General features: G+C 40.5%; 1 protein-coding gene across 7 annotated transcripts in view; it reads right to left on the bottom strand.

The window, feature by feature from the left end:
* Nucleotides 1-8,517, bottom strand: part of SGCZ (sarcoglycan zeta) — a 389,479-nt gene extending 380,962 nt beyond the window's left edge. For 3 of the 7 annotated variants that reach the window (XR_002438279.1, XM_021395711.1, XM_021395712.1), the window contains exon 1: nt 8,241-8,510. Coding sequence is in view for 6 of the 7 variants with exons in the window: in XM_021395711.1 (XP_021251386.1) it covers nt 8,241-8,279 (39 nt within the window). In the remaining variant the exon portion in view is untranslated. Of the gene's footprint in view, nt 1-8,240 lie in introns of all 7 variants that reach the window. The other 4 variants (XM_021395716.1, XM_021395714.1, XM_021395713.1 and 1 more) reach the window with 4 other exon arrangements.

Genomic DNA, 14,260 nt, shown 5'->3' with positions numbered 1-14,260 from the left:
AATATTTACATAACATTATGTATCTGAAAGCATAATAATGCACCAGCCTGTCTGCTGGTAGCTGCCTGAACCTCCAAAGAAAACAGAATTTGTATATAGTACAATGTTAGGACTAAGGGTGGTGCCTTAGGTACCCTACAAACTGTAGTAATTCAGCTGAGTGATTTCTACAGAGTACTTGCCATCTGTTGATGATGACTCAAGCAAAACAAAGCACAGATGGATCTCAGGTTTTTTTTTGTTTGTTTTTTGTTTGTTTGTTTTTTTCTGACTGAACTCTTCTAAACTTCATAGGTGATCAGGATGTTTTTCACTTTGGAGGACTGCATTTTTATAGTGACAGGCTCCTATTCTGCAATTATTCACAGCTAATTTTCAAACCGCTGAATTAAATAAAAAATGCCATGAAAACCAGCTTTAAGGACAAGTAGTTTTCCTGGGAAAACTTCCAGTCTCTGCAATACATTCTGAAATGCACTCTACTGTTCATTAAGACATAGATCATTCAGCTTCTTTCCTCATACATATATTACCCAGTGAATGGGATTTACAACAGCCAGCCTACTCAGTAGAGAGACTTCTGAATTAGCCAAGACAAATTACCACAAATGAAAAAATATTCACACTGAAACTTTACATATTTCCTGAATCCTTATAACTTTGACAGGAGTCTCTCTATTAGACTGAGATTCACATTCTTAAATGCTCTCGTGATGTCCAAGCAATCACTTTGAGTGCAGAAAATTGGCTTTTCTTCAAAATAGAAACAAGCCGTGGTACGACCACCTTTTACCATTAAGAAATAAAATTAGCTTAAGTTAATATTAAAAACTCTTTCCCAATAAAGGCAAGACCTGGCTATTTCATCTTGCCAGGCCATTTGTCAAGTGAAAGCCATCCACCTCCTATTGCGTGCTGAACTCATGCTTGCAAAGAATTCATAATTTGAGTACCTTCTTTGGATCACCGTCTTCTGGAGAAATTGACATATCTGCAAGGTGAATCTCAATGCTTCTAATCAGGACAAATTATAAGATGTTCTTCTCCATCCAGATGGAACAAGCAAATGTTAGTCATTAGTGGGATGCGATCAGTGTGCCAAGGTAACATTATTAGGGAAAACTGAGGCATCTGCAGACTGCTGATATCTGATGGAGGAAGTGGGTTTTTGAAGGCTGTTTTCCAGAATGGAGTCTCTGTTGGTGCTCTGTGTATAGCACAGGTACCTTCCTTGTAGCACCTCCTAAAGGAAATGATGACCATTCCTGGAAAACACAGGACTTCAAGCTCTCATACTGAGGCTGTTACTGGCTTGATTTCTTCCAAAGCTACTTACTGTCAAACCACATTTATGCCAGAGTCACAAGAACTGCAATCAGAAAAGAGAGTGAAGAGAGGGCACTCAGCCAGAACCCTTCCCAGGACATGGTGGATATGCAACGGTTAGGTAACTTTCTGAGTTCAAATCTAGCATCATTTTAAATATAAGGCTTTAAATTGAATGCAAAGTGAAGCCCAGATTCTGAGGCTTCGTTCTTCCTCCTTTACTATAGGTCAAGAACTCCTGAAATTTTAAATTGCTTTTCAACTTTTGTCATGCCTGTTGATCTATGATCAGATACATGGCAGATGAATAGACTCTACCGATTTTTTTTTACTTTTAGTTTTGATTGGTCTATGTTAGTGATCTGTTAAATGCATTTCTAAGTTGAGCAAACATGAAAACCTCCTCTAAAGCAGCTAATTCACTCGTCTTCAACTAGCTAATAGGCAGTGCCATTTATGGAGTGCTTTGTGCATGTGGACTAGCTTTTACTACAGAGAATATAATTTTGTATTTCTGAATAACCTCAGATGGAGAAAATGTTACCTGTCATTTCAGTGGTTTATGGTATTTTTTTCTTAGCTCCAAGTACTAATTATTGTACTAATTATTCAGATAATTTTGCTATTTTGAATTAAATTGAATTTCCGTAGAAGTTTTCATGAATTAAAATCTACACTGATTTTAATGAGCTGTTGTGCTATGTATCTACTGAATTGGGGTGATTGCATTGCTTGTGTTAAATACAAAGCATGTGGATTTTTCCCCTTTCTTGAAAACAACTCAAAATGCCTTAAAGACAATTTTGAGTAGGAAAGGATCTACATAACTGAGAAGCAGAATTATCATGAACACTGATATTGCAAAGAGAAAATAATAAAAAATACCTATGTGTATCTGGTTCAATGACCTAAACTTTCCACCCTGATAGAGATGATAAAGCCTAATAAGCTGTATGCAGCCTCCATGATGCTGTAACTATAAATTCTTCTACTCAGGATCACACTGTAACAAGCAATGCATTTACAATGCACACATTCAAAATCATTTGTATTTTTTATTGGTATATTTTTTATTCAATGTACAAAATTACCTTCTTATAAGCTGAAAAGGAAGAAGTTTTTTCAGTTTACCTCTGTTCACTAACATTCTAATTTGTCTGTTGTAGAGCTGTAGGAGCAGGAAGGTAGAACCTATAAATTCCAGACCGTGCTGCCCAGATGAACTGAAGAGGGCTGATAAAACAGTGAAGTATGGCTAAAGGTCAGGTTTTCATGCCTGAGCCATTTTACTGCTTGTGGCAGTGATTTTGAGATGTATCACTGCTGTACTGCTGCTGATGTAACTAGACTGATTTCACAAAGCACTACTAATTTAAAATTGAAGAAAGGTACTCTGTCCCTGCATAGCACTTTTCAAGCAGAGCAATCTCTGGGAGTTAAATCATGCAACCTTCCTTACTCTACTATCTAGAGGTGTAAGAAGGGAGGAATGGACAGAGCAATACTTTTTAGCAAACATGTTGAGCACCACAAGCTTTCTTTGATTTTCTCAATATGCCTGTAAATCTGCCCTCGTGACGTAGTAATAGAGATAATCTGGCCTTGTGTGGCTGCAGTAATGCAGCTAACAGAGAATAAAGCCTCACATTTTATTTCTTCCACTGTTGTGGCTTAGCCAACAGGTACTGAGGAAAGCAAAGCCAGTGCCCGTGGATAGCAAGCTCACAACATCTTTCTTCACAAAGGGCTTTGTTGTGGAATGTGTTCAAATGTAATATCTTAGCATTAGCAAAAGTTCTGATGGCTTAGTAGATAAATGTCAGTCTTCATTCTTGGACTGTTAAGTAATGCTCACTTTAAAATGGCATAATGTGTGGCTGCAGACCGCTATACAGCAGGATATTAAGTAGTTTTCTGAAAGCACTTTAAATGTACAGTGTTTCAAGCTAAGGACAATGGTGTTTTCCATGTTGTCCATTCTTTTTTTGAATGGAGAAGAAAACAAAGGTGATTTCTCCATTAAGAGGCTCCTGAAACTTCCATGTAAAAGTGAGAAAAGAGTGACGCATAATTGTGCAGGTTTTTTTTGGTATTTGAGTTCTTATTTTTGTCCTTTGTAATGCCAGATCCTTAGAGGATGCAGAAACAACTAGGTTAGACACGGATTTATAAAGTTTATATAAAATTGAGCTAGGTGAAATGATTTCACAGGAAAACTCTTTAGTGACATTTTTGCCATAACACTTTAAAAATAGTTTTGCCCACAGCCTATTCAGGAACTTGAGAAAGCAACATCAGTCATGAAAAGATTAAGGGACATACCAAAAAAGTATGACGGGGTCTCCCGGACACATTTTCAGTGATTTATCTTTGAGAGGCTCTAGTATAAGGTATACATTCTCTCAAAGACTTAAATTCAGATCTATAGAATCAACCCATGTTACAGCAGTATCACACACTGACCTCCTCCATTTCAGAAAGAAAAATAAAGAATTGTTAAGCTTTATGTAAATCTCTCACATCTGTTCTTTAATGTGGAGAATACAGTGGCAGGGGAAGACACAGCAATATTTATCCCCAAACCACAGAGAAGAAGAAGATAGAGTGCTTTTTCTCCTTTTAACCAAGCCTTTGGATGTTGATGTATTTTCCATTTAAAGAGCTTTAAGCTTAGCACAGCTGTAACGACCGATGTCAAAAAGCTCAGGCACAGGTTAGTACAGTTTCTTAGTAGCAACAGCATGGAAATGTTTTCTAAAATGTATATTGAGAGCATTGCTGTTTTCTATGTTGTTATGCAGTTTTCTATTTCTATTGTTTTCTATGTCTACTGAACAACTATATCTTATGCACAGAATTCTCTCCAGCTTCCCGGACTACATGTCTAGTTTTTATACATACTGGGAGGCTGAGAAAAAATCCCACAATAGGAACACAGAGAAAAAGAATTTGCAAGTACATCACTTTAAAACCATTTCGTCTTTACCTTTCATGAAGCAGGGTTTAAAAACTGAACTATTTGGCTGTGAATACAAAGGTAAATTGTCTTTACTGAGTATTGTTGATAGACCGTTCAGTAAAAGATGATGATTTCTTGGAGGGATATAGGTAGAGAAAGGAAGGATTTGAATTAAAAAGACAAATGCTTTAATATTCTCATGAAGATGTCTGTGTCTCAAACAGAGACATGAATTAAAGAGTTAGACAATGCTAAGAATATATTGATTGTTATAGAGTACTATATTTTTAATAGTGGAATGACTAACTTAAAACAGAAATATAACCTCCTACCTAGGCTCATCAGAAGTCCTCCCACATCACACCAAGCAAATGAGTTCCTCAGACTCCCTCTTTGAAGCATAAAAAATAAAAAAAATTACAGAATTCTTCTGAGTATTAGCTCTCCCATTTGATTTAAACAGTGAACAGTGAAGGGATTTGCAACATTGTTATGTTTAAGACTACAAAACTATTGAATCATCTCTTGTTTAAACCCTTATGGTTTCTCTGTTTGAATTTCTTCATGAATTACATAAATTGCATTGGATGACTATCATTGCAAAACCTTATTTGTGTTCAGTTTAATGGAGAAGTTAAGCAGACAGTTTTGTTTCACTAGGAAATGTAGAACAATAAACAGACTACAGATATTCTCTCATTAAGTGAATATAGAAATTCAGCTCATTTTCACAAGATGACTCAGAATTAGTGTACAGGTTTTAATGTTTTTGCATTTTAAAAGTTATAATTTCAAGACATTTAAACGCCCTATTTAAAATAATATCTTGGGACTGCAATGAAAAATTCTCACTGGACCAGCATTTCACATAGAAAGAGATGAATTCCAAGATGGGTTTTATTCCATCCTAAGAACGCCACTGTTATCATACACTCAACTACAAATCAACTTTCCTCCAGAAAAGTATCAGGGACACAGATACAGGAAACCCTACTTCCTACTATCTGGGACCATATAGAAATTGTGGTTGCTAAAAAGACATAAGAGAAAAGGAAGAGAGTTACACTAGGTGAATTTTAGGTCAAACAATAACTGGACAAACACAAAGGATAAAGTTTCTAATGACCTATTTGCTGTCAATGAAAGTTGCAAATCAGCACAGCATCAGGAAACACAAAGGCCTCTCCATGCTGCTTCGGAAAGTAAACTCAGACAATATAAGCAGTTAAATACAAATGCAAGTGCATAAGTTAATTTGCAAAATTTATCAACATATACAAAATCCAAAGCTCTACGAAGTACATAATACACTCATACAGCCATACAGTTTCATGTGTGTTCAAAACGTAGGCACTGACTACATTAGGTGAGAGAAAATACTGCACGACACTACAACTCAGACTACAGCCAACTATGGAAGAATTGTGTAGTCTGTTTTCAGTCCTACTCTTTTAAAACAAAAGCCCTAGAGGCTTTTGATAAAACGTAGTAGGGAAGTTCATGTACATATCTAAGATAGATGAGACGGATCAAAGGAAAAACAGAACAGCCCCAAATCTCAGACAGAGTAGTCTCTCTTTTTGGTACTGATCTGTTTCATCAGGAATTCACGTGTGGACTAGTAAGGAGAACACTTATCCTCATTAGCAAGTGTTGCGCACATGACACTTGTTCAATTTTTCACTAAATGGCCTTTCAAAACATACAGCCATTATATATATTCTATATAAATTCAGAATTCATTACAATCAGTACAATAAACATACACACATTTCAAACTGAAATTTAATGTCTGACTTGAGACTTACAAAATCTTCGTATATCATACAGCATATACTTCCAATATCTATATTATACATAATCATTAAAGTCAACACATTTGACTTGTAGTGGTAGAGAAGTTCTTGCTATTCTTTTTGATGCTTATTTGCAAACATGGAGGAAACCCACTATTTTGAAAGACACTGTGTAGCCTGTTGCCACAACTCTTGGCGAAGTTCTTCTGGAACACCCTGTTCCTGCAGCTGACATTCTCCCTATGAGCCCTCTGTGTGGCACAACGTGGTGGAGCTCAGCCCTGGGTGCCTGCTGACTGTACATCACAGCATGGGGACTACACCGTCCCAGAAGGAAGGAGTAGAACTCTGAAATGACTTCATTCCCGGCTGGTCTCAGGGGAACTGGGTGGAAAGCTTTTCACAACTTTGAGCAGTGTTGGCATTGCACCTCATTGTGCCCAACCCCAGCAGGGTGACCAGCAGGGAAATGCGGTCATTCCCGAGCGCATTGTCTTCCAAGGCCTTTACCCTCGTTATATTCCTGTTCGTGGGAATGTGGCATTTCGGGTAGGTCCCCAATGCCTGGGACAGCTCGAGGAGGGATGCTCGGGTCCCGCCGGCCCTGCACTACCCCCTACCGGCCGCGGGCACCCGGAGCGGATTCGGGCACGGCTCCCTCTGGGCGGCAATCGCTCCACAGCAGCACCGCAGCAATAGCAACACTCGGGAGAGCCATGGGGAGCGTTGTGCAAAAGCGGGTCGTCCGAGAAAGTTGCACAGATTTCAAAAGCACCTAATAGAAATGCCTATTTTTGAAACTTTTCTCAAGAAAGAAAAAAAAAGTTAAAGCGCTGATGTTCGGAGGCAGTACCGCTTCCTGGCTATGTTGCTTCGCTCAAGGTCGAGCTGCCTGTGCACGCTGCAACGTGAGACTTAATTGCAGCGCGGATGGCTGTGAGATTAATGGAAGCCGCTTCGACTAGAGCAACCCCGTTCCCAGGGGTATTTGCCTTCCTGCAAAGTTAGCATGTATATATTTTCTGTAAAGAACCTTTAAAATCCATCCGCTAAAATAGAATTACTCCCCCTGGCCGAGGGCTGTCCCGGGAACCCGGCCAGGCCGAGGCAGGGCAGCTCGGGAAGCAGCACTGAGCCCACTGCTCCTCCAGCAAAGCCTCTGCCACTGCCCCTCCGTCCTGAGCTCATCACATCCAACACCCCAGCAACTCTATTTCTGCTGTACGTTTTTCTTAGAGGATTTATAGTAGTTGCCACTGAGACTTTGTGAGGAGCTCGGGTTGTTCCATTTCATCTTATAGCCACACTGCGCTTTGAGATCTGCCTCGTAGGAGCAAGACGGGAGCCCACAGCACCACTTTAGAGCTTCCCAGTTTCCCTCCCCAGCGCAGAGCCCCGCTCAGTGGGGGGGGAACCGGGGCTCTGCCCGAGCGTCCCGAAGAAGGCCGTCTTCCTCTCCATCACTTCCTCAGCCGTGCAGCGACACCTCCGCTGCTCCCTACTCCAGACTGCTCCTCACCCTCTTTAACCCGTATCGATGGACAGAGGTTGTTTTAAAATTACGATGATGACTATTAGTTTAGCCCAGCTGGGCTCGGGGCTACCAGCAGGTGCGGGCAGGCTTTCCATCACGGCAAAGGAGCATGCTCAGCGCTTTCAGGCATGCTCTTTTTGCCGAGAGGGAGCCCGAGCCGGGCCGGGGGGAATTCTCGCGGCGGCCCTGTTCTAGCGTGAAGTTTGGGGCCGGGGTTCCATGTGGTGCTCCGTGCCCGCGGCCCGCCGCTCCCACCCGGGCATGGGGAGGAACTCGGGCGCCGTGCCGGGGGCGGGCAAAGCGTGAGGGTTCCCCTCGCTCCTGGAGGCAGAGGAAGAGATGCCGGGGCGAGAAAGGGTTCGCAGGCAACTTCTGCGGGGAAACCCGCCGCTCCACTACCCCCTCCTCCCAAAGCGAGATTGCTGCTGCGCCTGGCTCTGATACAACGCCGAGAGCACCACCATCACCATCATTCGTATTCGTATGACGATGCCCGAGGAAGCCGCGCGGGGCTACCCACGCCGCCCCCGGCTCCGCGCCCCCCGCCCGGGGCTGCGGGATCCCCGCAGCGCCCGCCCCCGGCGGAGGGTCCGAGCCGCACCGTGACCGCGGGCACCCACCCTACCTTGAGCTCCTCCGTGGCTAGGTTGCCTGGTCTATCCATAAGGCGAAACTGGGAGCGAGCGTTGGGAAGAGGGGAAGTTGTGCCCCCCTCCAGAAAAAATAAAAAATAAAAAATAAATAAAAAAGGAGGGGGGTTAATCTAGTCTCTCAGTTTCGAGCCTAAACTCAGCCTTGTCCTCCAAAGCCCGGCAGTTCCCCTCAGTCTCATTCTCCGCGATCACGCCTCCACCGGTTAAAATAAATAAATAAAATAATTCACTTTTTTTTTTTTCCGTAAGAAAAAAAAAAAAAAAAAAAAAAAAACACTCCCTTAAGGATTAAAGCGACAGGTGATCTGTCCCCGGTGGAAGAAATTCGCGTCCTCTGGCAATGAAAGGAGGAGACAGGAAAAAAAACACTCAGTTGAAGATTTGGGGTTTTTTTTCCTTCTGCAATAAGCTCAGATTCTGACGAATCGCTGCATCCCGAGAAAAAATCCTGCTTCCTCGGACGGCATCATGCAGCAAATTTCAAGGAAATGTGTTCAAACTGAAAAGAAGAGTGTATGAGAAAAGCCGCTCTCGCCATGCCCACTCCGGTAGCCAATTGAGCACCCTGCGAGAGCAAGGCAGCAGCGATGAACGATTTCGCCGGCGAGATAACAAAACCCCCCAAGTCCTGCATAGATTCCAATATTGTTTTGCAGCTGAAGGTATTCCCTCAATAATAATATTTTTTTAAAAATAACAAGATAAGAAAGTCTGTAGAGGATGATCTTCTTCGAAGGTTATGCTAAAAGAGTTGGGAGGAAAACAGGAGGATCTCTTGCAGGAGAGAGAGGGAGAGACGGAGATTTCCCCTTCTGTCCTGTGTTACTGTCCTCCGCCGCCAGGTGCCTGACTTCCCTGCTCGCGGCCCGCGGGGGATCTCTCCGGCTCTCCCGGCGCAGCGCTCCCTCCCCCGCCCGCTGCAGCCCCGGGTCTTAACGCCCGATGCCGCCAGCACCGCCCCCGCGCAGCCCAGGGCCGCCCGCCCGAGGGCTCCGCATTGTCCCCGTGTGTCTGGGCAGTGCCACTCAGTGCATCTGAGCAGCCGCTGCTGCCTTATGCATAGCTCCCTATACGTGTATATAGGTACAGATTTCGATATGCATACATATAGACACACAGATCTACGTGGGTAGCACTGTGTGTGCCTAAATTAAGAAGATGATGTGAAACTTCCCATCGTGAGGCTTGAGGTGCGTGTATTTTGTTCAGTTCTTGAGTACTGCTGCAGCTTTGGTGGAGCAGTGTTTCTCATGGCACATGGGTTAAGTCCGAGTCTCTCGTAGGGTGTAATTTGCTAATCACCTTTTCTGAAGGATTCACTGATTTGTGGCTCACATGTTACACCAGAAAAAAAGAACCAAAATTAGATTTTAAAATTCAGATTGCTCCCTGCCAAGATGGTGATTTTATCCAGCTCCTTTATCATAAATCTGGCTGTCACTTGCAGTTTGGGAGAACAAGGCTGTGTTTTTTAGTATCCAGCTTTCAGTCTTTGGGGGGCTTTATTTATTAACTCCATGAATAGTAAATTCAAAACTTTCACTTTCTAGTACTATTGCCTCCTCCTCTTAGGCATTTTCCATGCTACTTCAGACAGAAACAGCATTCTTGATAATTCAATATAAATTAGATCTAAGCTCAAAATGTGTACTGTGTTTCCAGTTCCATACAGATTTCTTTTCAGCTTCCACCACTGTAGGGTTAACATAAGCCTGAGCCCTGGGTGATGGGCAGTGATAGCCATTCCCAAAGACTGAATACAGTGCTCGTCTTCTAGAAAACTCTACAGACGCAAGGCAAACAGAGGCAAATGACATTTTTCCTCTTAGCACAAACTGTGCATGACTTCCAGATTCATTGTGAATGCACTGTAAATATCATTATTATCATTAATCTAGAACAGCTATTTATAAAGATTAAAGGCTTGGTCTGGCGTTCCCATGTGAGCCAACACTCCAAATAGAACACTGCCAAACTGGACACTAAATCAAGGTATTGTAGGACCTATGGGAATTGTACAGAGTGATTTTTTTCCTGACAAATACCATCCCCCAAACAAACAAAAAAATCAGAGTGACTTCCTTAAGAGAAAGAAAAATTCCCTCAGAAGGTACTTTTACGCCTCCCAGAATGCGTCAATATGCAATCCCAGGGAAAGGAGAGGATTGCCCTGTTGTGAGACACCTACCAGATGTCATGGTACAAGAGCACCTCTGAACCCTGGTCAGAGCTGTTGGGCAACCAGAAGACCCTTGAGCCTCTCTCCATCATCCAAGCATGATTGCATGATGCTTAGTAGGTCAACAGGTAGATCCACATAATGCAGCTTTCTAAAAACAAGAGGCCTGCAGCATTGTGACCTTTTGCTGTCTTGCTGCTGCCACACCACAGGCACTCTTGAATTGGGCACTCCACAGTTTCTACTGAAATTGCCACAAAATAAATGGGGATGTGCTACATTGAGAATCCTCTGCTGGGTTTTGTTGAAGTTGGTCAAGAGTTTCCGGATGAGACAAGGAAAATTGACAGGGCAATAATGTAAACCTCATTGCTTTGGAAAACAAGGCAAAAAAATTGATTTTGTCAGTCTCTAGTGTAATGCATTAAAATGTGTTTTGCTGTTCTTAGGTGATATGCCTCATCAAGTGACTTTAAAAGTGTTTTTTGTTGCCAAGTCAGGCACACCTAAGTTAATTAATACCAAGCTTCTAGTTGCTTCCAATATCTTAATTTTTTTACTTAGTGTGTAGTTAGTAAGACATTTCTCATTGCAAGGCCTTCATTTGGAAGACAGGGATGACTCAGATATTCATAATTTTCATCTTCATTATTTATGTATGGTCCTATATCTTAGTGATTGCATACAACGTGGAGTTATTTTCCTTAGAGAGGGCTTTCTGTTTCATCCAGCACTGTTACCAACTGTATTCTGCATGTGTCAACACAAAATTTGACTGAAAGGGTAAATATTATCATTAGCATTAATACAGTGGGAAACTGAAACAAAGCCAAGAGGCTAGATCTAGAGAGGAAAAGGCAAATCTTTAGGCAAATCAGTATCTTAGCTCTGAAAAGGAGCCCTGAGTCTGGTGCTTGCAAATGAAGAACACAAAGCAAGCTGAAATCTGCAGTCAGCAAGCAGTGGTTTTGACCTCAGGCCTGTTGTTCAGCAGGTCAATATGCGGTACACCAATGAAAGAATTCTGTTATTTTGTATAAATCTGCCCTAGCTATTATATCAACTTTATTCAAGTATTCATCTGCTTCATTCATATACAATTTCCAACTTTTTTTTTCCAGATAATAAACCACTATGCAAAAACTATCTTCTGCCTACTCCTACGTATTTCCTGTGCCCCAGTCTTCCTACATTAGGCATTCCCAGCAAGCAAAATGTGTGAGGATATAAATAAGGATTGCATGAGAGAAGAATCCTAGAAAAGTAATCTTCATTAAAAATTGAGTATTTAACCTGTTAAGGTCAAGTTTAGGATGTTTTTTGATATTTAGCCTTATAGCTTTTCTTCTCCCTTTATTATGATTTAAAAGACTTGTTTTCTGCAGATCCTTGTTGAATGTTTTTCTAATGCAGTGAACTCTGGAGTACAAGTGCAGAATATAGAGTATGTGCAGGACTTTGCATTGGTAGCACAGGCCAGAGAAGAATTTTAACAAATCTGGAAAAGTTGCCTGGTGGGCTTCAAAAAATTAAATTCTGCAGTCATTCAGGAAGTCTGAAAAAACATTTTTATAATCATAAGGTATAAGCAAGTAAATGCTAGCATTGTGGCCAACTCTCCTTGTGATCTGCAGAAACAATGAACAAGAGTAGTTCAAGTCTGTGCTGTGAGAAGGTACAGCTTTTCAGCAAGACACTGTGCTTCTTAAACAGATGCAGTAGACCCAGGGATAGATAACTGTCATTAATGCTTTGTGTTTCCAGAGATGTATGTCTCAAACAACTTGGCACAAAGTGCTGTGTCCTTTCATCAACACATTTTATCTCATCTTTGAAAGAGACTTTTCCTCAGATTGAGATTCAGAGTTGCCCAGAACATCTTCTTTGGTGCATTTGTCTAGTTAAGGCATAGATTCTTTTCTGGGTTGCTTTTAATGTGGTATGGCCCATGCAGAAAAAAATTTATAAAAAAGGTGATTTATTTTTTATAGTTTTGAATCATTTCTGGAAGTGACTATTTTCTTCTGACTGTACAGGGAGTACCCAGAGTTAGATGGCTGAATCTGTGACCACATGCTCAGTAAGTTAATACAGATACTACTTGAACTCATGCCAGAGTTGCACATATGCATCTACAAAAATCATAATTAAATCATTGAAAAGAATTGAATCTTTCATAATGAAGCCACAGTTGATACAGTTCATAAGTGTATTCCATTCATAAAACTAAAATAAAACGAAACAAAACCCTCCACAAATCCAGTATTTAAAGATGGGGATACAGACTTCAGCATCAGAGATGGGTAAAAATCAGTGAGTATTAGAATAGTTCTCAAAAAAAAAAGTCTATTTTTTTTCCCGAGTTGTAATGGAAACCCATATTCCTGAAAATATTTTTATACTGCTCAATGTGTATTTTTTTTTAAATAGTATCTTATATTATAAATATCTTTTAGTAAGCGTATTCTGAGAAACACAAAATTGGACCCTTGAGCAGAAGCCATTAAATGCCAATGTCTTCCATGCTTCAGAACCCATCACAATCCAGAAAGAACATTTTTCCTTGCCCTAGTAAAGGCTTCTAAGCTGCAAGGAGACCAGGTACCTTTGTTGAGCCCAAGAACTTATGGGAGGAAGGAAGAACCATAACATTGTAGAAACACAGCAGAGAGAAAATAAAAACAAAATTTCCCATGAGTTGTTACGTTTAACTTTATCACATGAGCAAATAAATGTGTTGCCAGAGAAAAAGGCTAAGACTTACCCAATCATTCTTCTACTCACTTGCAGAAAGACTTTAAAATTGAAAAAAACATGGGGCTTTTAAAGATATGTTGTGCTTGATGTTCTCAGTTTGTATCGACTTGGAATTACTATGATCATGAGTACAAATGAATGTAGTTGCAGCACTGTACTTACTGTATGTTGGTTTCTTAACTTGTGGTCATACCATTTTTTTCTACGCTACTCTTTCATGACACAGATCTCTGAAATGAAAGCTGAAGGCACATAGGAAACCTAGAGAAATAAAGAAAATATTTGTAGTGAATTAATAATAAGAAAGTACTAAGAGAGAAAGTAGCTAGACTTAACTAAAGCCTGGAAGGCTCACGTGCTGGCTTCCAAAAGCTTTTGGGTTTGCCTTTCTTGTCAGTCCACCTAACCAAAGTAACTCTTCCTTTTTTTTTTTTTTTTTTTTGTCCGTCTCTATACTCTCCTATTTTCCAAAGATTCCACCATTAACTACCTGCAGATGATTACATGTGAAGACACCACTATAATGTCTGTTTGTAAGCTAATTGAGGTGAAGTACTTCTTAACTTTCTAATACAACAATCTAAAATTGTGTTCACTCTTAAGATTTGAGATTCAAATACAGCCTATCAAGCATAAAGTTCCCTGATGTGTTGCTAATTGTATGATAATAACAGTACTTGTTGGAAAAAATCATCATAATGCCTACTTTGACAATTAAATTAATACACAATAAGCAATTTGTTATTCAGAGAAAATGCAAGTTGATGATGATAAGAAGAGTGGTTGTTGTTTGCTGTTTATTTTTTTTATTTTTATTTTTTAGTAAGAGGAAAAAAAGACAGCATTTATCTTGAAAATATGCATTTTCTACCAAATTGCTCCAAGAGACCAAATTTTTCATAGAGTAGTCCAACTGAGAGATGACATAGTTTGGAATACTGCTTTTGCTCTGCCAATGATCTACTCTGTGATATTATACAATTTAATAATTAACTTCCTTTATTGTTACATGACTTTGAGATGAAGAAAATAATACTTACGTATCTTTCAGTTTAT

Source organism: Numida meleagris, chromosome 4 (genome assembly GCF_002078875.1).
Source record: "Numida meleagris isolate 19003 breed g44 Domestic line chromosome 4, NumMel1.0, whole genome shotgun sequence".
Classification (NCBI taxonomy): Eukaryota; Metazoa; Chordata; class Aves; order Galliformes; family Numididae; genus Numida; species Numida meleagris.
This window is presented reverse-complemented; position numbering and strand designations above follow the sequence as displayed.